Source organism: Trachypithecus francoisi, unplaced genomic scaffold (genome assembly GCF_009764315.1).
Source record: "Trachypithecus francoisi isolate TF-2019V2 unplaced genomic scaffold, Tfra_2.0 Contig00467, whole genome shotgun sequence".
Lineage (NCBI taxonomy): Eukaryota > Metazoa > Chordata > Mammalia > Primates > Cercopithecidae > Trachypithecus > Trachypithecus francoisi.
The window spans coordinates 36,851-60,788 of NW_022680661.1; the positions used below are offsets into that span (position 1 = coordinate 36,851).

Consider the following 23,938-nt stretch of genomic DNA (forward strand, 5'->3'; position numbering starts at 1 on the left):
CGACAACATAATGTTGGGAAGGGCTAGATTACACAGTTATCAAAATATGTACAGGAGCAATCCTCATTTAGAAGAAGTGTTTCAGGGATTCCAAATGATCATACTCAACAGCTGGCCCTATTTGCAAGACTTGGTCAATGGAAAATACTGCTACTTTTCTCTCCCTTATGTTTCCCTACCTTCTCTATTGCCATCTTTGTGAAAGCAGAGTAGCACGCTGTCTTATCATTGCTGCTCCTTATTACCCTCAACTGACAGCAATGAAAGCAGGCAAGGCGATTAAGCAATGTGGCAGCCCATTGTTACCAGTTTACCTTTAAAGAGAGCCAAGAGAATTTTAGTGAAAAGGGGCCAGAGGTGCTTTATGACTAGAGGGAACTGCCGTGGCGTATTAATTTTTAAAAGTCAATGACTTCCTTGTAAGATGGGTACTATCAATTTTGAAGTTATTTTGAATTAAAGATAATCTGATTTTAGAGAAAGAAAAAAACAACCTGCAGAATACACTTATGGAGGTGACCCACCTTTTTAGAGCTGCTTGATTTTGCCATTAACTTGAACTTTTTACAAAGAAGTGCTGAACGGTATTTTTCATTTCTAAAGATTTGATTTTGTCTTAAGAATTTACTACTAAACCACAAACATGCTTGAGATAAGCTGATGTAAAGCAACTATTTTAAGGTATATGTAAGTCTAATTTTGGGGTCTGAAAATACTACAAGCTTACTGAGCTTGTGCTATAACCAAATATTCTGGATAACAGATAGTATATATGTAACCAGAGATATATGCATATATATACACACATATGTATACATGTGTACACATATGCACATTTAAGAATTACTAATTTTTAGCCTATTAGACACTAAACATCACAATTTAATCTTTGGTGATGCAGAAAGCACTGGTATCCTGCAGAATCTTGGACTCAACTTTCTGGTTATGAATCAGTAAGCTTACTGATGAAATATAGGAGTGTCTGAGGGGAGAATTTCCTCCACTGGGCTCAGCTTATAGAACTGAGAGTACTAGAACTACAGCTAGAAGAGGTGGGAAGTACTGATTTTTTAAATTGCATCCATATGAAGTACATGCAATACAAAAAACTTAAGCTCTATTAAGCAACCGCAATATCCCTAAATAAAAGGTCTCGAGATTAGGCCCAAAGTGTACAGTAGACAAAATGTTTCATAGGGTCCAAATTGAAAGGGACCTTAGCCGTGAGATAGCAAGAGTCAGATGTGTTCGTCAGCATTCCTACTCGGCACTGCTGTTCATGCATCTCTTAAATTTCTCTTTGTACCGGAATTTCTTTTATGAGCGAACTCTGCCAGATTAGTAAAATGAACTCTATACTTCTACATTTTAAGAATCTAAACCTTGTTACACAGTTCCCAACTCCCCACCATTTTAGATTACATAAGAAAGCCAAAAACACTTTTGAAGAAAAAAAGTTTATTTTTATTCATGTATGCAAACACAGTATCAGCAATAGGTAGAAGCATAGTTCTAAGTCTAGAGTTAATTTTCCATGTTGAAAGATTCAGGACTTCATCTCTTTTACCCTTACTCTTTTAAATGCTTCACTCTAACACACACAAAAATTTATTCCCTTACTTTTCCTTAAGGTCATATTGGAATAATTAGAATTAGCTTTTTAGAATATAGGTATCACTTATAGTAAGCTGGAGATTTAATCACAGAATGATACATGTCAATGTTATAGCACCAAAAAAACTACAGTTAATTTTTAAATGGACAAATTCAAGGTGCTTTCAATTTGAGGTGTAATAAAGTCCTCTTGGGAATTCTAACGTTAAAAGACTCTTTTCTTCAGATTCAGAATGAAAATTTTGAGGAATTATAGACCCCAGTGAGCACTAGTAATACGGCTCATAGTAACTACATTAAGTTAGAGTCTCTATGTTTTAGGGAAGAAGCCACTGAAACAAGGGCCAGAAAGCCACTTTAAACTCATGTCCATGGCAGATCAAATGATACTGATACAACTATTTACCTTAGAAAGGTATTATATCCCATTGCTACCGTTCCAGGGTTTGGCCCTTGAACTGCTCTGCTCATACAGCTACTTCCCATTCTTTACATCACCAGTTCTAGAAGCAAACCTCCTGAAGGACAAGTGACAAACGCTGGAAAAGAAAGACTGGGTAGAGCAAAAGGGCTCTGGTGCTCTAGCTGTTTGTCACAATGTAAAATGAAGACACCACCTAATCTAGAAACAACGTTAACTTTTAACTCTAGCACATTCTTGAGATTACTTATTAAACAACTTTTGTGGTTTAGAAATACCAAAACTACCTACTTTGACTCTTCTGGACATATTTTACTTTACAAAAGGAAGTATAACAGACTAAATCTATTTATAGCAAGTAACTAATATTTCAATGTTTTTATAAAAACAATTCCTTTCAGATACTCTGATTAACCTCTAAGTGACATAAAAAAGTTGCAGCATTCTTTAACACCAATATTTTGCACAATTTGACATACAGCCTAGTTCAGCATTTCAAAGAAAAAAGTTTTTACAAAAAAGACGAATGGTGACTCATTGAGAAGCTTATGTACCTAGTAAAGTTTAGTTTGTCTTGGATTCTTTAAAACATTAGGCCCAGAATTTTAGTTATCCTAATTACTATCCTTATCAAATAGGATATCTATACGTGGATTCTAGATAAAAGATAAAATATTTTGAATAAACATATGACCCACTGATTGGACTGTTTGCTTTGAATCTGTTTTACTGGGTTTAGATAAGAAGACTTCAATAAAGCTAACTATATATTGAGTTCCACTGATTAAAAATGCAGTTTTAAAAAATTCTGCTTTTGTGGTAAATTTCTAGACAAATCATAAATGCAAAGCTCAATATTGTAAATACTGTACTGCTCACAGGTACTTGTTGGAGAAGTGAAATGCTTGTATTCAGACTATCAAAATTCTGACCTTTCAATATAGGATTTTAAAAACTTTTTTTTGAAAATCAGTATTTGCTTTTAAATACTTAAAATGCCAATTTAAAAAAAATCCTTGCAGATAAATCTTAAAGTTTCTTTCAGTCTCAATTATTTTTTACTTTCAACTATATATTCAACACAGAACCAGTTTCTAAATAAACATCTAATGAAGAACAATTTCAATTTAAGATAAAACTAGAGAGTCTAATAATACAACTTTTACAGAAAGTTTGAGTATGATTTACCAAAATTCAGAATTTCTATAATAGTGGAAAACTTTGAGCTTAATATTCAAAACCAGCAACTTCCCATGAAACTACATAGCCAGGAGGATCAAACAGATTTAAGCATTGCCCGACTTCTTCTAAAGTGATGCACTCTTTTATCCTGGAAAAGATAGAAAGAGTCCTTTTACTTTACTGAAAACTTCTGATTACTACTATAGATCTGAAAGTTGTCAAAAACTTAAACCACTTGTTTTGGGTCTAAACACTAAAAATAATGAGAAAAAAGATTATCCTTTTCGGAAAGCATTCTTGAACACTGGGATAACATATGTACTAAGATGCCTAGTTTTATTAAACAGTTTAGTTAAAAAAAAAAATCAATTTTAAAAAAGAAATCCCAGTAAACTCAGAAATAATAGGACTTAGACTCAATATAATTTTATGTACTTCTTAATAATTTTGCAGTAATGTCCCAAAGACAGCTGGTAGAAAATGTAATTGTAAAAAATACTGCTTTCACTAACTGAACTGCATCTAATAGGAACCACAGCTTGCGAACAGCTCTCCAGTCTGAAATTTCATGTTTTCAGGTTGAAAGATGTAAGTTTTGGCATTTAAAGACATATCATTAACCTGTGAAGATGTATCATTCTTTAGAAAGGGAACAGAAATATTTAAAATACGTGCAAAACTTTATCACTCTATGTTGCCTACAGATGTGCAGACTGAAAAAAGTGAGAGGCCTTAAAAGGAGGAATGGGACTGAGCAAATGAGTAATAACATAATAGTATTTTATTTTCTACAAAGGTAACTCTGCCCTTTTTCTAGGACTTCAGTTTCGTTGTCATATAAATAAAAGTGGCTTCCGGAAGTTACCTAATCTGTCAAAAGAGTGATACCCTATTTAGCTTAAAATCTAGAAAACTGGTCACCAACATTTATCTTCAGAGGTCATGCAGGAAACAAGATTATGAAGGGACTACAGAATTAAGGCATGAAGAGTGGAATTAGCTATGGAAATAGTAAATACATTCAAAAATACCTCATGCATTCAAATGCAAAACAACAACACGCAGTCAATCAAAATAGGTCTAGATGTCAGACAACTGCAGGATGCCAACTTCTGATTCCTCTCCCAAACAGGCAGAAAACTCTGGGAGTTTAAAGGGAGTCTTTTGTCTAATACCAGGTGAGAACTCAAGTTTAAAAACTATTTTCTGGACTGGGCATGGTGGTTTGCGCCTCTAATCCCAGCACTTTGGGAGGCTGAGGCAGGAGGTTCACTTGAGCCCAGGATTTCAAGACCAGCCAGGGGCAGTGTAGTAAGATTCTGTCTCTTAAAAAAAAAAATCTTTTTAACTAGCAAGTATAGTGGTGCATGTCTGTAGTCCTAACTATTTGGGAGGCTGAGGCAGAAGGATCCCTTGCATGCAGGAGTTTTAGGCTGTAGTAAGCTGTGATTGTGACACTGCACTCCAGTCTAGGTGACCAAGTGAGGTCACCTCAAAAAAAAAAAAAAAAACAAAAAAAAACCCAGAAAAGCAGAAGACTATCTTCTGCTTTGAAAATCATTTAAGTACTACTGTAGACACCTATGTAATCACCAGAATTTTGGGCAAGGTAAGCTGATGTACAATTTCAGTTCCTTCTTTTCTAAATTATACTATCTATGTAGAATGAAGCAACTAGAGAACAAATGTCAACTTTAAGTATGTCTACTCCCTGTTGCGAAGATGTTAAGAGCTTAATTCTGCAACGTGGGCTCTACTCTTCTACATTATACAGGAGATCCGTAATATAACCCTTTAAAAAAAGCTTAAGCTTCATCCTATATCCATTCACAGATGAAAAATAAAGCTGGTCTACTTTCTGTTTTAAGACACAAAGTGATGGTTAAACATTTCCTTTTGAAAGTAAAGTGTGTAGCCAGTTTTGACAAACTCTGGCAGTTCCACTAAAGGTTAAATATGACTTAGCAATTCCATTCCGAAGTATATAGGCAAGAGAAATAAGAACATATGTTTACATAATAACTTGTTCATGAATGTTCACAGCATTATTTCTAATAGTTAAAAAGAGGAAATAATCCAAATGTCTTTAACAGATGAACAGAATGAGGTAATAGCCATAAATAAAAAGAAATGAAGTTCTGACACGTGCTAGAATACTGATGAACCTTGAAAACATTATATGCTGAGTGAAAAAAGCCAGTCACAAAAGGCCACATTATGTATGATTCCATATACATGAAATGTCCAGGACAGGAAAATCCTTAAAGCAAGTAAATTAGTGGTTGCCTAGGGCTGCACAGGATGGGGGAAAACAGCAGGTGACTGCTAAGGTAGGGGGGTGATTTTTGGGGTGATTTAGTATTCTAAAATTGATTGTGGTCATGGTTATACAACTTTGAACACATCAAAAACCAGTGAAATGCAAACTTTAAATAGGTAAATTGTATTACTGGTATTTCAACTATATATTTCAATAAACCTATTATTTAAAAAACACATTCCCTTTACTAACCATAATATTTCTCTCCCATTGGACTGACCAAGTTAGTTATTTTTCCTATTCATAGACTTAGAACTACAGGGACCCAGAAACCTTTAGTCCTGTACCTTCTCATTCTAAACTTGTAAAAACTGAAGCCTTAATAAGATTTATCTATACAACATGGATAGAAGGCGGGGTCAGAAATCAGATCTTTCTGGAATTCAACTACCCACATTCTCTTCCACTTCACCAACTGTTTCAATCAACCTCCACTTCTTTCCATTTAACATTTTACTGCTTCACTTTACTCCTTTTCTCCCTTCACACTGTTCAAGTATATCTCCTGAGTAACAATTTCTTTTCTTCTCTTTGATCCAATATGCATGTATTTTTTTTTTTTTTTTTGAGACAAGTTCTCACTCTGTTGCCCAGGCTGGAGTACAGTAGCACAATCATGGCTCAATGCAAACTCAACTTCCCAGGCTCAAGCAATCCTCCTACCTGAGCCTCCTCTGGAGTAGTTGGGACTACAGGTATGCACCACCATAACTGGCTAATTTTTGTATTTTTTGTAGATACGGGGTTTTGCCATGTTGCCCAGGGTGGTCTTGAACTCCTGAGCTCAAGCAATTCACCCACCTCAGCCCCCAAAAGTGTTGGCATTACAGGCGTGGGCCACTGCACCCAGCCAGGATCTGCTTTCTATATCTAAAATTTTCTTTTACTATATGGTCAAGCCAGTAAACTAACTCTCTTCTATGGTAAACCCTTTCAATTACAAATTTCTGCTGAAGGCTTCTTCCCTAAAGGTAACTACATTATATCAGGGTTCAACAGCAGAAAATACACTGCCAGGTAAAACCCACTCTGGTTTACTGTGTTATAGTCAAATGGCAACAGTTCAATTAAACGCTCTTAAGAAATCTCAAAATACATATACCACAAGGAAGATAGATATTTTAAATCTAACAAGTGTGCTTTTAAATTATGCATACTGTTCCTTTCATACCTTAAAGTAGTCATCTTGGGTAACAACAGTGTTTCTCAGTCTGTTCTCTGGATTGAATAGACAAGATACCACCGTTTGTATGCTTCGGTCCACAGATTTCTGAAACATAGAAGTTTTCAGTAATGTAAAGACAATTCTCCTTCACTCACTCTGAATAAGGGTACTTTTTTTTTTTTTTTTGATGGTTTAATGAACATACTACTTTATTTCTAAAGAAATGCAAAAATGCTAAAAGAGGCTGGGAGTGGTGGCTCATGCCTGTAATCCCGGCACTTTGGGAGGCCAACGCAGGAGAATCACCTGAGGTCAGGAGTTCAAGATCAGCCTAACATGGCAAAACCCCGTCTCTACTAAAAAAAAAAAATACAAAAAATAGCTGGGCATGGTGGCAGGCGCCTGTAATCCCAACTACTCAGGAGGCTGAGGCAGGGAGAACTGCTTGAACCCAGGAGGTGGAAGTTGCAGTGAGCCAAGATCACACCACTGCACTCCAGCCTGGGAAAAACAGCGAGACTATGTCTCGCAAAAAAAAAAAAAAGAAAAAAAAGGAATTCATAAAAACGCGATTCATAATTCTTACCACGTATCACTCAGTATGCAAGTTTTCTGACAATCAAAGATTTTAGAACCTTAGTGACAGAATACTGGTTTAAAAAGCTGAATTTGTTAAAACCCTAGGTGAACTCCAATGTTTTAAGAAAAAATACTAAGGACAAAACTTGACAATTATACTGTAAGCTATTTTAATATTTATTTGCATTTTAAAATCGAGTATCAAATCAAGGAATTCACACTCCAACGGGACTTCTTCAGTGTTACACATATTACCAGCACATCAACTACTTCCACACTCCCACTCATTTACATATATGATTCAAGAGTGAAAGTATTATTATAGAAATTTGCTCTAATGATAAAAAGAAGAAACAACCCTGCCTAATTCAATATTTGAATAATTACTACTAACTTCACCACTGTTGGGAACTACTGCCACATATAATGTTATATAGAGAACGCCACAAGTAATGTGTTTCACTGTTTAAGTAAATATCAAAACTGTTGTAAAAGAAAAGGTACATATAATTCGTACTAATTCCCCTTTTGAAGAGTAGAATTCTTGAGGAAACCCTCCCATAACATTCTGCCAAATCATATTAACATAACATTTACTGAAGTATGGTTTTAAAAAATTAGTGGAACTGGAATATAGAAAAGGACTGCTGAATCAGAAACTTCATGTATACATTGAAAATTTGGGGTATCTGAAATTTCACCCACCTTTAACTGCTGAATAACAGTCAATTATTTAACCTCTATAATTTATGGCTCCCATCTTTAAATTCAGGCAAAAATGCTTACTTCTCAAAAAACCATTATTAAAACTAGAAAAAAGAAATATGAAATATATATAAACAAAATTAGATGTTTGCCTTTTGTGGGCCATTTCCAGAGGGTGGAGTAGCTTCATGAACTGAGCATTCATTTGGCACAACTTCAGCTCCTGGATCAACTTCATTACAGTGGTAGTTAACAGCTGAATAAGCCTATATTTAAAATAATGAAAGTGTAATTAAACAGATATACAGATACGTTTAAAAGCCACTTATTCTTCAAAAAGGTGAGCTGGTATCCAAAGTTTCAATGTAGGTTGTGTTGAAATTCAATTTCATTATTTCAGACACTTTGTTTTAAATGAACAGCTGAAATACAGTAAGGCAGCCTTCTGTTTTAAAATGTCTTCTAGGTATCAAGATAATCAGAAGTACAAGGACTCTAAGAAACTAATGTAGTAAGGAAGTGTTTGTTAACACTTACTATATCCTTCAAATCTCCAATCCTGATGAAAGACAGCAGCTTTGGTGTTTTAGATGTAATACTCTTGTTTTATTCCTATTCTTATTTAACAGTAATTAACAGCAAAACATTTCTGTTCCTCTTCAACAATTTTTTTTATGGCTCGTAAAGCCAGAAGCAGATTCTAGGCAGATACATGCTAATTCTAAATCCACATTAATACTAGCTTTCTTGAATTACATAGTCTATCAACAAGTAACTGAACACTTATTATCTAGACCAGTCATTGCTTAAGCACACAAAAACCTGAGAGAAAAAGGCACTGTTGCTCCCATGGGAGTTTCTAATTAGGTTAAAAAGAAAGTAACAAAATGTAACACATTAATATAAAGAACTATTTAAAAATATAGGCACGTATGACATGGGAAAAAATCAAGAAATATAAACACAAAAAAAATAAAATAAAAAACAGGAATTATATGTTTGGGTAATTCACTTTACCGGAGGTACAACATAGCTCCTTTGCTCCCCAACAGGCCACTGTGGCGGCATCTTAAAAAAAAAAAGGAAACCAAAATTATTCAAACATTCCTTCACATTTTCAAACACACATGAGATACACAATATTGAAGTACTTATATGCTAGTTCCTTTGTTATTACAATAAAAGAAACAGAATGGAAAAAAAAAGTACTTTAGGTTTCTAATCTCTGACGTTCTTATTGTTACTTCTATACCTAAAACCTCAACTTTTCCCCAATTTTCTGGGGTTGGTATCGTGGAAATCTCAAACATATTAGTTCTTTGAACTTATTACTATAGATATGATTATGGGTCATATATACAGTCATATCTATGTAAAGAGACTCACAGAACTATTCTTGTGAAGCAGCCAGCTAAAATAGAAATAGAATTTGAATTATGTGCTCTAAGAATTGGATAATCTATTTCACTCTATCTCCCTAAAAAATTGATGAAAGTCAGTCTGGCTGTTTCAGCTATTTGACAGCAAAAATGAAAAAATACATGCTGAAATACAGAAGGGTACATCGAATCTCATAGAACTGTTGTAAAGTTATTGCAAAGTACAATCCTTTCAAAATATTACTCAATTACTTCTAAATAATACAGAGTTCTTCATTCTAGACAAATTCTAAGGGTTTTCTTAAATTTTAGGTACATTTCACTAGTTTAAAATGACAAACTATTAAAGCAATTTGTATAAACAAAGGCATCAATAATATCTGAAAGTAAATCATTTTACTCCCTCTTAAATTACCTGATAATTATATACAGGCAACTGATATCCAGTGATGACCTGACCTGGTGAATTTGGATAAGTAGGATATGGCTGAAAATAAAGCTTACAGAAAGAACGAATTAATAAGATAAAACTTTTTTAAAAGTAGAAAGAAATATTATTCCCAACATAACAAAAATACAGAAACTTTAAAAATACTATTTTTCTATATACAACAATGCAGAATTCTAAATGAATGACTGACTTTAGGAAGAAAGAAATATTCTGTGTCAAGTGTTACCCTTTGGGTGGGGAGGGGGAACAAATGACAAAAGAAGTGACTATTTCAACAGGCAAAGTTTATCTTATTTATACTGTGTATAATCCCACCCAGATGTGATTTCTTACACTGATGATAAGGCTCTATTAAGACAGATTTCAATGTAAGTTAAATTAATACATTTGCTATTTCTTTGTCAAAATACTTCTAGACAGTTTTGTATTTGACAATATTATAGGGTAATATGTAGTCCTCCTACAGATGTTATGGCTTTTTCTGTACTTCATTTCGAAAACCTAAGAGCTGTATATAATCCAAAACTGGACGAGACAGTATAATGTCTTATATTTTTCAATAAATAGTTATTGATTGAAAACATATAGGTGGCAGCATACATGAATACACCCAGATTCAGTAATGGCTCACAGTAAATGTTAGAAACAAATAGGGCTTTTTTTTTTCTAGCCATTGTTCACAGAAGAAAGAAAAAAAGGTATACCCTACACATTTCAAGTACATGGAAAATGTCAACGAATAAGAGACACTGAAGAACCATTTCACTATTATTTTCCAGCAAAGAAAATGTCTTTTAAACTAAGACACAAGTAACATGAACTAAGAAGAAAATAAATGTTATTTATCATCAATAAGTGATAGCATGTCAAATCCTACTTTAAATATCAAAGTAACCAGGATCAGAGAAATTATATGCCAGAAACTCACAGGATTTATACAGTAAAACACATCAGAAATCTACCCATTCCAGAACAGAATATATCCAGAAGTCAGCAATTTATATGAGGTGGCATCTGGAAATCACTGCAGATAAAAGAATAGCTAGCTGATTTGCTAACCTTAGAGAAGAATAAAGTAGACAGACACATAACGAGAGCTGCTTTCAAATACTTCAGGAACTAGCTACATGGGGGGGAAAACGAAGAGATTTCTTCATGTGTCTACAGAGGTCATTTCTAAGATAATGACAAAGTATACAGCAGATCTTTAGCTCATATCAAGAACAACACTAAGAAATTTCTAACAAAATAAATTTCTCATTACTCAAAGTATTCAAACAGGGATGCTATTACCACTTACATGGAAACTGGGTATAATTCCAGAGAGTACAATGACTACAATAAACAAGAGAATAGGAACGTAAGCAATTCTTACCTGAACATACTGAGTTATAGGATTCATTGTGGTTGGGGGCTGCATGTATGTTTCAGTGTTTGGATTACTCCAGACATTCCGAAACTGTGGTGGAGGAGGAGGATTAAATACCAAACGACGTGGCTGCACATGATAAGCACCTTTTTAAAAAGCAAAAAGGAAAAAGCCTATTTTTAGTTATTTGAAAATCTACACGTGTCAAAAAGAACAATTTCTCTTTCTACTCACATAAATTTTGTTTTCTGATTGCAGGGCCCAGCTTCAGTTTTTTACCCTGGATATGGACCTGTGACTGAAAATAAAACAGTAACAAAACTAGACTCAATTTTCAAGTCTTGACTTCCAAGACTTGGGTAAACACATAAAGTCTTCTGAAGTTTCTATTATTATAGAAGATCAGTGATAACTACACACCAAATTAAAATTTGTCATCATGAAGCTACCTTACTTACCCTCACTACTCTAATCAGTGTCAAGAGGCATCAAGTGAAAGGTGATCAAAAACTTTTCATCACCCTGCCCTGTCTCCAACCCTTCCTGTCTGTAGTTCATGAAGCTAGGTGCCCAGTCAAAAATAAATAGGTTCTAACACATCATGTGAGATTCCTCCAAGTTTGGATTTTAAACAGAAAGTTTATCTTCTTCCAAATTTTATACAAGACTGAGTATATCACTCAACACTAAACACTGTATCAATAAAACAAACAAGATTTTTCTATTAGATTACTTACTTCTACTATCTTCTGGACATCCACGTCATTAAAAAATGAAACAAATCCATAGCTATAAAGGCAGATAAATGAAGTATAAAATCACCATCAGGCAGTACACGGTTCAGAACTTCTACAATATACAGAAGTGATGACTAAAAGATGAATAATATACTACGGTATTTGTTAAGATGTACATGATAGATCCTCTACAAATACTGCTTTTTCTTAATCTGAACTATGTCAAAATGTGCTAAGATTGGTGTGAAAACTTTATTGACTGACAAGTAATTCGTATCTGTGAACCTGAAATTAACTTACTATCTGAGACAAGATGGTTAAAATTTAAGATATCGTGCAGTGTATGAAGAAAACAATTATTTGAGAAAACTGATAACTCATTTGTATGAAACGAAGATTGAAGATATTAAAAAACAAACATTAGAAAAATGATTAAAGAGCTGGCAATAAACTTTTATCCTCTACATGAAAGAAATTAACACAGCAACAAATTTCATTTATGTAAGCATCAGAATACCAGTTTTGAAGTCTTCTTTGATACTCTACAGGTGACTAGAGTTCAGATATTTTTGATAAAATTACTCACCCTTTGGAGACACCAGTTCGATCCGTGATTATCTTCACTTCTTTCACTGAACCATATCTACCAAAGAAGCTTTTAATCTCAGTTTCATCCATCTATGGAAAAGAATTGAACTTCAAGAGTAAAAATTCAGCATTCAAAAATTTCAATTTTACTACAATTTTACTACAACGAGGTGAAAATTTCTTCCCCATTTTTACCTAAATGACCAGTAGCTCTTTGTCAAAGATATTTTTAGTACCTATGGGTCAAAAGTAAAACCAATTCTAAACCTCCATGAAGTACAAAAAAACATTAAGTTTGTAACAGGGCCCAAATCCCATTGCTCATAATGTACTTTAAGGCAAAAATGAGGTATGAATACAATACCCTATCATCAATTCCACCAACAAAAACAGTGTTTGGCATGATTCTGCCTTCTGGTAAAACACAGCCTTGGCTAGTTGCAGCTGATGAAGACTGGGTGTTGGTCTCTCTGGAGATGACCGTGTTTGGAGTCACAGGATTTGCAGCAGACTGTAATTTGGAAAGTAGACATCATAATTAGATATACAGGAAAAACCCATACATAATGTGAAATATAACTTTTGTTTTCTAAGTATAAAGTATTTTATATAAATTACTTCCATTGTAAGTTAGTTCAGGCTCAGGATTTAAACTCATCAGAGTAGATCAGCATGGAATTTTAACAAAAGGATATAGTACTTTCTTTTTTTTTGAGACAGAGTCTCAACCTTGTCACCCAGCCTGGAATGCAATGGCGTGATCTCGGCTCACTGCAACCTCCATCTCCCGGGTTCAAGCGATTCTCTTGCCTCAGCCTCCCGAGTAGCTGGGATTACCGGCACCTGACAACACACCTGGCTAATTTCGTATCTTTAGTAGAGATGGGGTTTCTCCATGTTGGCCAGGCTGGTCTCCAACTCACGACCTCAGGTGATCCACCCGACTTGGCCTCCCGAAATGCTGGGATTACAGGCATGAGCCACCGCACCCAACCAGGATACAGTACTTTCTTAAACCCAGTATTGCTCATTACCAAGTCTTGTATAATGCTGTGGAAGAATACTTAGTATTTGTGAAAATACTATGTGAATTAGGTTAAAAAAAACCCCCAAATCAGAAAGTTCAGATTTGTAAAAATTAACATTAAAATCATCCTGTTCTACATTCATAAACAACTTTTCATTTTACTGAGTACACTAATAAAAAGGATGACAAATCTTAAAAAAAAAAAAAACTCCAAAAAGCCACAGCAAAAAGAAAATAAGCCTCAAAGTTTTAAACCAATTTGTCTTGCTTTGCCTTTTTCACCAAAATTAACATGAATTTTTACAATGTTAACACTCCCTGTATTAGTATGCCTGCTTCACTTTAGAAATGGCTCATGCAAACAGTATTGCTCACATGTCACAGCTGCTTCTAAAAAACAGGTTATAATCCTCTTCCCTCATGGTAGGGTGTTCAAAGCATCTTTTGAAATCACATTTTTTCCTGAGTAACACCAAATCAGTCTGACTGATAATTCTAATTTTCACAGTGGGCTCACAGATATAAATGATACCATCTTTATTTTCAGATAAAAAAACACATACATATAACTCATTAATTTTCTGATCAGAACTGTCTTTATTCTTTCCACAGTAGACTCTAAGGTTAATGTAAAATTTTCTGAAGTAGTATTCATATGTTGGAGAAACAATCTAGCATAGTGAAACAAAAATTAATCTAGTCAGGAGATCCAGGTTTATGTCCCTTACTGGTAAGTGGTTATAAGCCACTTACTTGCCAGCTGTGTATCTCTGGGCAAATTGCTTTGAGAATGAAATGAGGTAACATCTGTGAATTCATTTCGTCATGTATAAAGTGGTATGCCAATGTAAGTTAGTGTCCTGTTATTTGAATTTATTTTCAGTAGAATTTTTTTCAAGTTTCTTTTTGGCTTTACTATTTTAGCTGACTTATTTTGAAGAACTTTTAATTAAGAACTAATTGAAACAGCAAGAAACTATCAAACATCATTAATTTAAAAATCATTGGTGAAGTGCCTGCTGACTACAAAAGGTAACTACAAAAGGCTGCAAAAGAGAAAGCTATTCCACACATACCTGTTTGAAAGAAAACAAAAGACAAAAGAAAGCAACTGTATATCTTTTTGAAAGGCAAAGTAATTTTATAGTAATTAGAAAGTAGACTTCCTGCTTTGTTAATTAGATGCTAGAAGTTACTGATTCTACATAGCTTTACTAGAGATGAAATCTAAGTTGTCAAATCAATTCAAGCTGAGTTTATTGCTTTTCTCTGTTTACGCTTACACTTGCTATTTTGGTTTGTAACTAAATAATTCCCAATTCTTTCCTTTAATAGTGGTATTTCATGACGATGTGGAAGAAAAATTTAAAAATTATTTCTAAAGTTTTTCCTTTCTAAAAATGTCTTACGTTATCGTTTTTCTAAATGACATTAAGCTGCATATCTTGAACTATAAGGAACTTAATGAGATTTCCCCTCCCTATACACAATTCACCAATCCCTTCTCAGTTCATTCAGAAATCCCAAACAGAATAAAACAAAACAAAATAAATTCTGAAATTCTTGTAGTTTCTTTTCTCCTTTTCAATTCCCCCTTGATTTGTGGATGAACTTTGAATATACTTCTCTTTGATAAACAAACTATATATACAGTATTGTCTCTGCACCATAGTGTTTGGATGTATTTTAATTTAGAAGTGTAACATCTGGCAGAAAACAGATTATAAGAAGTTATGATAATGCACTGATTCTCAACTGGGGAAGATTTTTGAGCCCCAGGGGCATTTAACAATGTTGAGAAACTGGCTGTTACACCTGAGGTGTATTCCTGGCATCTGACGGGCTGAAGGCCAGGGATACTACTGCACACCCTACAATGCAAAGACAGCTTCCCACAACAAGGAATTATTTGGTCCAAAATTTGAATAGGGTGTGGTTAAGAAACCTTGTGACAGTGCCACAAGAATTGAGGAGGAAAATTATTGTTTGGGAAGGACCTGATTTCCATTGTTTAGTAAAGTAAGTCTTTTCAGTTTCCTTGCTTGAAAATGAATGAATGGAAAAGATCTCTGGTGTCTCTTCTAATTCTCATACTCGATACCAAGAGTAAAACGGATACTTGGAGACGACAGTAGTTTGGTAAAGAGGAAAAGAGGCATTTGACATTATAGGAAGTCTGACTTGGCTTGTATCTTACAAACTGGCTGCCTGCTTAACTGGAATCGTAAATATAAAATTCATTGAATCATTTTAACAGTGTAATAACATCTTAAATTAAGGAGACAACATTATGTACTAGTCCTCAGCCAGCAGGTGGCGCTCAAAGCTAACAAAGTAAGCAATGTACTTCATTTTTAACATGGCTTGATTAGCAGGGATTGTTAAATTACTACTGTATTTATACATAATTAAAGTGTATATATAAAAATCCACAATCAATAGACAATGTTTGGTGAAACTATGGCCAAAAATATAAATGAATGCTTAGGATAAGCAAAAGCTTAATTTTAAAGAAAGTACCATTGTAACTGTCAATAGCATCCTGAAAACAAACTGCATTAAAGAAGTAATTTTCTTAATCATACCTTCAAGTGAGTTGGTGAATTTTGAAATGAGAAATTCTGGAACAGTAAACAGGGGTGAGCTTCAAGACCATCATATACACAACTGTCCTTGTTATTTATAGCAAACACATTCCTTGTTATATTTGGACAACCAAGTGACAAAAACAGCTAAAAGCTGGAAAAAATTATTTGAACTCCTGGGATGTCAGCTTCTTTGACAGTATTATCTAATTCAATTACTATGTGAACATGTAAGCAAATTGAGATTTATATAAACTGACCAGGAAAAGGCTATAATTTGTAGTTATCAAAGTTACATTCACACCAATAGAAGAGAATAAAGAGAATGCTAAAATTAAGAAAATATGACATGAAAATCAGAATCAAAACTTTAAGTAAATCCAAGAGTAGAGTCTTGGGGAGCTGGAGGTGGGGAGGATGAAATACAAGCAATAAACAATCCTGGCAAAACTAAGCAAGAAAAAGCAAGAAAGCAAAAAGATATATGAGACCTGAGAAATGGGTTATGACCACAGATTATAAAACAATGCTATGCATAAACTCTATAGGAATAAATTTGGAAATCAACGACATGACAAACTTGTAGAGAAATTTAAATCTTTACAAAACAATCTTGAGAAAGAACACCCAATGATACCTGGCTCAGTTTCCCTGGGAATTCTTTCAACTTGTAAAGAAATAGGTAACTTAGGTGTATGTGTGTGTGTCAGAGAGGTGCACACACACACCAGACACCGGAAACAAAGATAGAAGACAGAAGAAGAGATTAAGAAATTTAAACACTTTTCTTCAATTTTCAAAGAGGAAAAAAATATTTCTCAACGCATTTTGCAAAGCTAACAGCATATAAGTAACAAAGCCTCATCGAGATGAGCCATCCCTGCCCTCAGCACAAATGCAAAATTCCAGCAGTATATATAGTTTACACTGGGAACGCAAGAATACTTCATAGGATATTGTTACTTTAATTCGCCATTGAAAAAGCATTTGATAAAACACAGCATTCATTTTTAAATTATTTAAAAATCCAAGTAAAACAGAAATAGAGGTATCTTATTTTCTATCAATCTAATTTTGCCCTATCATTAAGCTTAAAGTGAAATACTTGAGTCATCTCCACTGAAATTAGGAATAAGGGCACCTCCTTATTAATACTACATATTTTTTCCACTACGTATGACAAAGGTGAACATTAATACAGTTTTTATGAATAAAAATTAAAAAGGAAATTTAAAAAGCTAATGATCAATGATCAACTTTATCGATGATTTCAAAAAGTGCACATCAACATAGTAAAATATTTTCCAGCTCTTAGGTTGATGATTTAAAAACATCCTAATACCTTTCATTGGGAAGGGTGTGAAAAAAGAGATCACTGTCCACACCATCAGTGGGAAAATACTGATACATGCTTTACCAAGAGCAGCTTGGAAAAGGTGTATCATAGTTTGATAGGCGGGGAGACTCATCACGATACTAACGAGGGGAGTAACTTAAAATTGTTACCAAAGGGGCAAAACGCTTTCACCCAGCAATTCCACTTACAGCAATTCATCTCAAGGAATAATACAAGCGTGCCAAGATATTTACACAAGGATATTCATAGAGCTTTTTTTTTTTTTTTTAGACTGAGCCTCCCCTCTTTGTTGCCTAGGCTGGAGTGCAGTGGCACGATCTTAGCTCACTGCAACCTGCCTCCCAGGTTCAAGTGATTCTTCTGCCTCAGTCTCCTGAGTAGCTGGGGTTACAAGTGCGCACCACCACGCCCAGCTAATCTTTTTTAGTAGAGACGGGGTTTCACCATGTTAGTCAAGCTGGTCTCGAACCCCTGACCTCTAGTGATCCACCCGCCTCAGCCTCCTAAAGAGATTACAGGCGTCAGCCACCGCGCCCAGGCCGATAGTATTGTTTTAATACTGAAAAAGTATTCATCATAATGGAATTCAGTAAAATGACGGTATAATTTTTTAACATATATTGAAAATTAAAATTATCTTCAGAATAATGACCACATCAATTGAAAGATGCAAGTTGTAAAATAGTATTATGCAGCACGGTGTAACTCTTGCAACAGTTGGCCCGTCTATATGCAATACAAGCATAAAAATAATCTGGAAGGGCATACATGTATCAAAATTTAACGGCTGTGTTAGGATTAAGATTGCTATTTTCTTACCGTGATTGTTTTCAAATGAGTAAATATGCTACTTTCATAATCAGAAAAAAATCCAATGTAATTATTAGGATTCCTTTCTTTTACCTCTAAAAATGAAAAGTATTATAATAAATAATTTCTTATAACTCAAGGTAATTAATTTTTAATTACACATACATAATCTTTTTATTTTAATGTTTATACGTGGTAGTAAAAACAGTGTATAAATTTCCTCCCTTTATCTCTAAAAATAAAGAGACTGAGAATTATCAATGCAGACACACACATAGCATGTAATACGCGCGTTCGTGACTCAGTGGTTGGTCACCGTGTTCAGAGCCGCATCTTGTGGTGGCGCTGAACCAACGCTAGGCATTTACCAAACTCACAGAAACGCACACCCAACACTACCTACCAAATGGACATTTTGTCAAAGGTTCCTGTTTATCGAGAGGGAAAAAAACTTGCCCAGAGTTTAAAAATTCTAAAATTCTCAATGGTAACTACTGAAACCGACCTCGTGCCACAAAGATGGCGTCAGGCGAGCGTTTGTGCCTGTCGCTGCCGCACGAGGAAGCCGCCATCAGCAAGTCCTCAGCAGCTGACAGGCGAGGGGACCAGAAGCACCTCCGGCCCAGCCCCCCCCTCAGCTAGCGGGCCCTGCCTTCAGGACGTCCCACACACCCTACGCTGAGGGCCCCCCAAACCCCACCCACCCCACCCCGTACAGGCACTGGGAGGGAACCACTTCCTAGGAAGCTCCGACCCTCCGAGTCTAAGGAGGCAGGTCCCACAGCAGGCCCGCCGCCATCTTGCAGAGCCATGGGGAGAGCGCCAGAAGTGAGGCTGGTGGGAGTGGGGGAGGGGCGGAACACGTGGGAGTGGGGGAGGGGAGGGGCACGTGGGAGTAGGGGAGGGGCACGTGGGAGTGGGGGAGGGGTGGGGGGCGGGTGGGGGTGGGGAATCCGTACCCCAAACCTCTGCCAGGAGAGAACCCGGGAAGGGAAATGGGTGTCCCAAGAAGGCCACGGCCCTTGCACGTGGCCGACGAGGCAGCGCGTCCTCGGGGCCCACCCCCACCTTGCCACCCTCGGCGTCCTGCGCCGGCCTCTGTGTGTAGGCCCCGCCACCGCCAGGCCGCCTCCCCGCATCCTGTGGGCCATGGCTCGTGAAGCGTCCAGGCAGGTGCCCCCCAAACAAGAAAGCCGAGGGGGACTTCACTTTCCGCCCCCACAGAGCCCGGTTTCACCCACCAGTGAGGACTCTGCCGGCCTTGCCCCTCGGGCCTCTTCCTCAACTCACCATGATGGCGGCTGGCAGCAGTTCCCGACCGGCTCGAGGAGGAGCAGAGGCTGTGCTTGGCGCACTACTTCTGGGGCTGTTGTGAGGTCCGCTGGAACCCGCTGCGCGGCTTCGAGTGGTCAAAGGAGCCAAAGGCGAAAGGAAAAGGAGAACCAAGGGCGGGTGACAAGGCAGAGGAGCCCCAAGAGGTGGACCGTCAGCCTAAGGCGCGCAGGCGGACTGAGGCGTGGTCCGCCGGGCTTGAGGAGGTGGCTCCTGCGCCGGGTATCGGGGCGCGTGGTATCGGCCTCAGCCAATGGGTGGCAGTGCCCCCGCCCCCTGCGTGGGGGGGGGCTGCGGGGGACGACGGCGCCCACTCGGCGGGTGCGTAGGATACGCAGGGTACGCAGCGCGCAGGTCCCGTGCCTCAGTCCCAGGCAGGCGCCGCCCTCACAGGGACATAGAGACACACACATCACCCCCAAAACACCCTTGAAATAAGTATGCATACTGAAATATATGGTATAGTTTACAGAAATGAGACTCTTAATGTGTCTAGGCTGTAGTTTCAAAATGGCTTCTCGAAGGCACAGGATTAGCGCAATCACTGTTAGCTTTACACTTACCCCAAAATCCTTTTAAATGCCTACATAAATAAATCAAAGCAAGTCTGGAAAACGGAAGGAGGCATCAACAGGCCAGAAACTTGGACTCCTTTCGTTAAGTTTGAGATAGAAGGGGTTGAATGGGAGGAAATGCCAGTTTGACATTCAGGATGTTTGTGCTTTCAAGAAATAGTTACGGAGTGCCTGTGATTACAAGGTACTGCAGCTGCAGGTGTGAACAGAATAAAAGAATATCTCTTTGCTCAGGGATTTTACATTTTAAAATCTAGGCCTTACAGGAAGATGCTAGGCCTTCCTAGAGAATTCTGAAACATTCTCAAGGTCAGAGCAAGGACCTAGAGCAGCATCAAGCTGTGGGGCAGTTGGTGGAGCCAGTCACATAACTTTAGGGACCACTGCAGCACCTTGTTGTACACACAGGGCTACGTGGCTATGACCTTTATCCTCAGACTTCACTTCTGTACTGACTGAAAGCATTGAAATGTTACTTTTTGTACTGGCAAAATGGTGGACTTCTATAACGTGAGAAGTGTCTCATTACTAACACCTACTAATGCGGAAAAAAAAAAAAAGTTTTATATTCAATAGGCAGCTAAACCCATAAAAAAAGAAGGGAAATTCCAAGTACCAAAAATAAACTGAAAACAAGAGCAATGACTTGTTCAACTGATTTTTCTTCCGCCCTGGATATCGGGGCTGGGATGTAGGGCAGCCAGTCATACTAATTTGCCCAGAACTTACAGGTTTTAGCACTGAGAAATTACAACGTCCCTAAGGAAACCAGGAAGATTGGTCCTCCCAGATGTGGGCAAAATGTAGTTACTCCTTCTAACTTGAGGTGCGGATGTTTAGGAGCAAAAGGTAAGGGTTCGAGGTGGGACCTGGAAATGAGTACTGTGCAAAAAGCCATTGTCCCTAAAATCCTTAAGAAAAGGATGGAGTAGGGAAAATGTAAAACACCCATGGCGAGCAGATAGGAAGCTTGTCCCATATCTGGGTGAAGAAAATACGTATTTAACCCTTATTAAATTTTGAAACTCTAGACCTGCATTTCATCAAAGTTTGGAGTTTAAATCCATAACATATTATTGGAATCCCCAAACCAAGAAATGGATCCTCCTGCACCATCACCCTCTCTCCTGCCTGAAGAGATCTTAGACATGGAGCATCTAGAATGCCTGGCAGAAGCAAACAGAAAACCGACTTGAATGAATGCTTATGCAACCTAGGCTGAAAGTGATTCTCATAAGAAAATGACCCTTTAATGATAAGCTCACAATAAAAAATTATACAACACTACTTACCTTGAATAAGAATGGCATACAAAAAAGAAAGTTAAAATGTCAAAAACTTAAAGAAGAAGCTTCTTTTGGATTGTGTGTACGTGTTTTTTTTTTTTCTTTTTCTCACATTTTTTTCCTCAACTTATTTGGGGCAATGCTCTCTCTCTCTCCCTCTCTCTCTCTCTATATATATGTGTGTGTGTGTGTGTGTGTGTGTGTGTATATATATATTTTTTTTTTTTTTTGAAACGGAGTCTCACTCTGTCGCCCCGGCTGGAGTGCAGTGGCGTAGTCTCGGCTCACTGCAAGCCCCGCCTCCTGGGTTCATGCCATTCTCCTGCCTCAGCCTCCTGAGTAGCTGGGACTACAGGCGCCTGCCACCACGCCCGGCTAATTTTGCTTTTGTATTTTTAGTAGAGACGGGGTTTCACCGTGTTAGCCAGGATGCTCTCAGTCTTCTGATCTCGTGATCCTCCCGCCTAGGCCTGCCAAGGTGCTGGGATTACAGGCATGAGCCAATGCACTCTATATTTTTAAGTGTTTGTTTTACTATTTTAAAATGTAAACTTAAAATATAAAGCTAATAATACAAAGGCCTTTAAGTTGTTTTAGCTCTACACACCCTCCCGTCTCTCAGTTTATAAGTTATTCACTACTTTAGCTCTATCCTGTTTTCATCATATAAAGTAGACATCATTTTTTAAACCCACTCACAAATGTGTAATAACATTTTGCTTACCATTTCTTTGCATATCTCAGATCTTCTTTCTGAATCATTTTCCTTGTTCCTGTAGCAAATTACTTATGATTTGTGTGACAGTGTGATGTGGTACTCTTGGGTTTTTTTCCACCTGAAATATTTTGGTTTTGCCCTTTTGTTTCATGATAATTCTACTGAATATATAATTCTAGATTTACAAGTATTTTCCCTGTCAGAATATTGAGCATTTTACTCTGTTATCTTCTAGTTTTCTATTGCTACTGAGAAATCTGCTGTCAGTCTTTTTGCTGTTTAAGATCAATTTTTCTTTGGTGTTCTGAACTTTCAAAATTATGTAAGTAGGTGTGGAGTTTTAAAAAATTTCTCCTGCTTCGGAGTTTTAACACTTTCTGGATTTGTGCATTAGTTCTTAACAATTCTAAACAGTTTCACCCGTTTTCTTGTTAAAGGTTAGCTGGTTAAGGGATTAAACATTATTTGTATTTTATATTTCAGAAGTGATTCTTATAATTTACTTTTCTTTAGATCATGAATTTTTCAAAGGTTGGTGCTGTTTTCTTGAAATCTTATGAAATCTCTTAATAGAAAGAAGTTTAAGATTAAAACTGTATCCATTTCAGTGTGTTAAGATTAGTGACATAGTTCGGATCCGTTCAGAAATAAATCTCTATATTGCTTCCTTTGTGTGGAAGGTGTCTTTGAACGCTGGTGTCTTTGAACACTTCTGCCAGTTCTTCTGTGCTTCTAAAGCCTATGGCTTTGGAAAGAAGGCTATGTTTTTATAGGCACACTTGAATTTCAATCACTTGCAAATCATTTCAAGATTTTTGTTATATCTGCCCTGAGCCTCTATTATTATTTACCTGTTTTAAAAATTAACTTCTTGTCCTTAACAATAATATTTGCAAGATCAGATGTACTGTTTTAGCTACATTTTGAACAATGACATTAAAATAAATACAGAACGATTTGAATTTAAAACAATGTTTGTTTATGCATCACTTCATACCACATTCTGCCAGGGCAACAGGTAACATAGTTTTGGGAAACACTGGATCTGCAGAACTCTCTGGAGCTTTAGATACCCAAAGTTTGGCCCACGGGACTAAAAAGTAGAGTTTCAAATTGTTCTACCTAATAAATGAGAATAATCAAATTACAAGGGGAGAAACCAAACAAGGCAGGGAAAGTAGAAGTTTTGGAAGCTGGAGGAAAGAAGTAACCTTGCAGGTTGGTTTGCTTGCTCACACCTGTAATCCTAACACTTTGGGAGGCTGAGGCTGATACATGACCTGAATTCAGGAGTTTGAGACCAGTCTGGGCAACATGGCAAAACCCTGTCTCTACCAAAAATACCAAAAATTAGCTGGGTATGGTGATGTGCACCTGTGATCCCTGCTCCTCAGGAGGCTGAGGTGGGAGGATCATTTGAGCCTGGGAAGTGGCGGTTGCAGTGAGCCAACATTGCCCCTACTGCATTCCAGCCTTGGTAACACAGTGAGACTCTCTCTCAGAAAAATGAAATTAAAATAACCTTGCAAAAAGACAAAAAGTTGGAGCATGCAGTAAAAGGTATCTGAGTACATTAGAATCATCTAGGGAACTGTAAAAAATTGATATGTCCATGCCTTACCCCAAATCAATTAAATCAGCTAAAAGCAAGGCTTATAAGTCAGTATTTTTTAAAAAATAAATTTTCTCTAGTTACTCCAATACGCAGCCAAATTTGAAAATCGGTACTATAGAGCCT

General features: G+C 36.8%; 1 protein-coding gene across 1 annotated transcript; it reads right to left on the reverse strand.

Annotated features, from left to right (window-relative positions):
* Positions 1 to 1,441: 1,441 nt before the first annotated feature.
* LOC117084274 (deleted in azoospermia-like) lies at positions 1,442 to 19,877 on the reverse strand. Its single transcript, XM_033212863.1, has 11 exons — positions 19,580 to 19,877; positions 12,875 to 13,021; positions 12,509 to 12,600; positions 11,923 to 11,974; positions 11,420 to 11,483; positions 11,192 to 11,331; positions 9,781 to 9,852; positions 9,004 to 9,054; positions 8,139 to 8,252; positions 6,709 to 6,807; positions 1,442 to 3,365 (listed from the first exon to the last, which is right to left on the reverse strand). Exons 1-11 carry the CDS (start codon positions 19,580 to 19,582, stop codon positions 3,312 to 3,314), a joined length of 888 nt encoding a protein of 295 aa, XP_033068754.1. The 5' UTR covers positions 19,583 to 19,877; the 3' UTR covers positions 1,442 to 3,311.
* Positions 19,878 to 23,938: the final 4,061 nt, after the last annotated feature.

Excerpts from the sequence above, each read along its gene's own strand:
- LOC117084274 (XM_033212863.1), bottom strand. Across the intron at positions 11,332-11,419 it reads AATCAGAAAACAAAATTTAT|GTGCTTATCATGTGCAGCCA; the intron begins GTGAGTAGAAAG and ends CTTTTTAAAAAG. Across the intron at positions 9,055-9,780 it reads TGCCTGTATATAATTATCAG|ATGCCGCCACAGTGGCCTGT; the intron begins GTAATTTAAGAG and ends TTTTTTTTTAAG.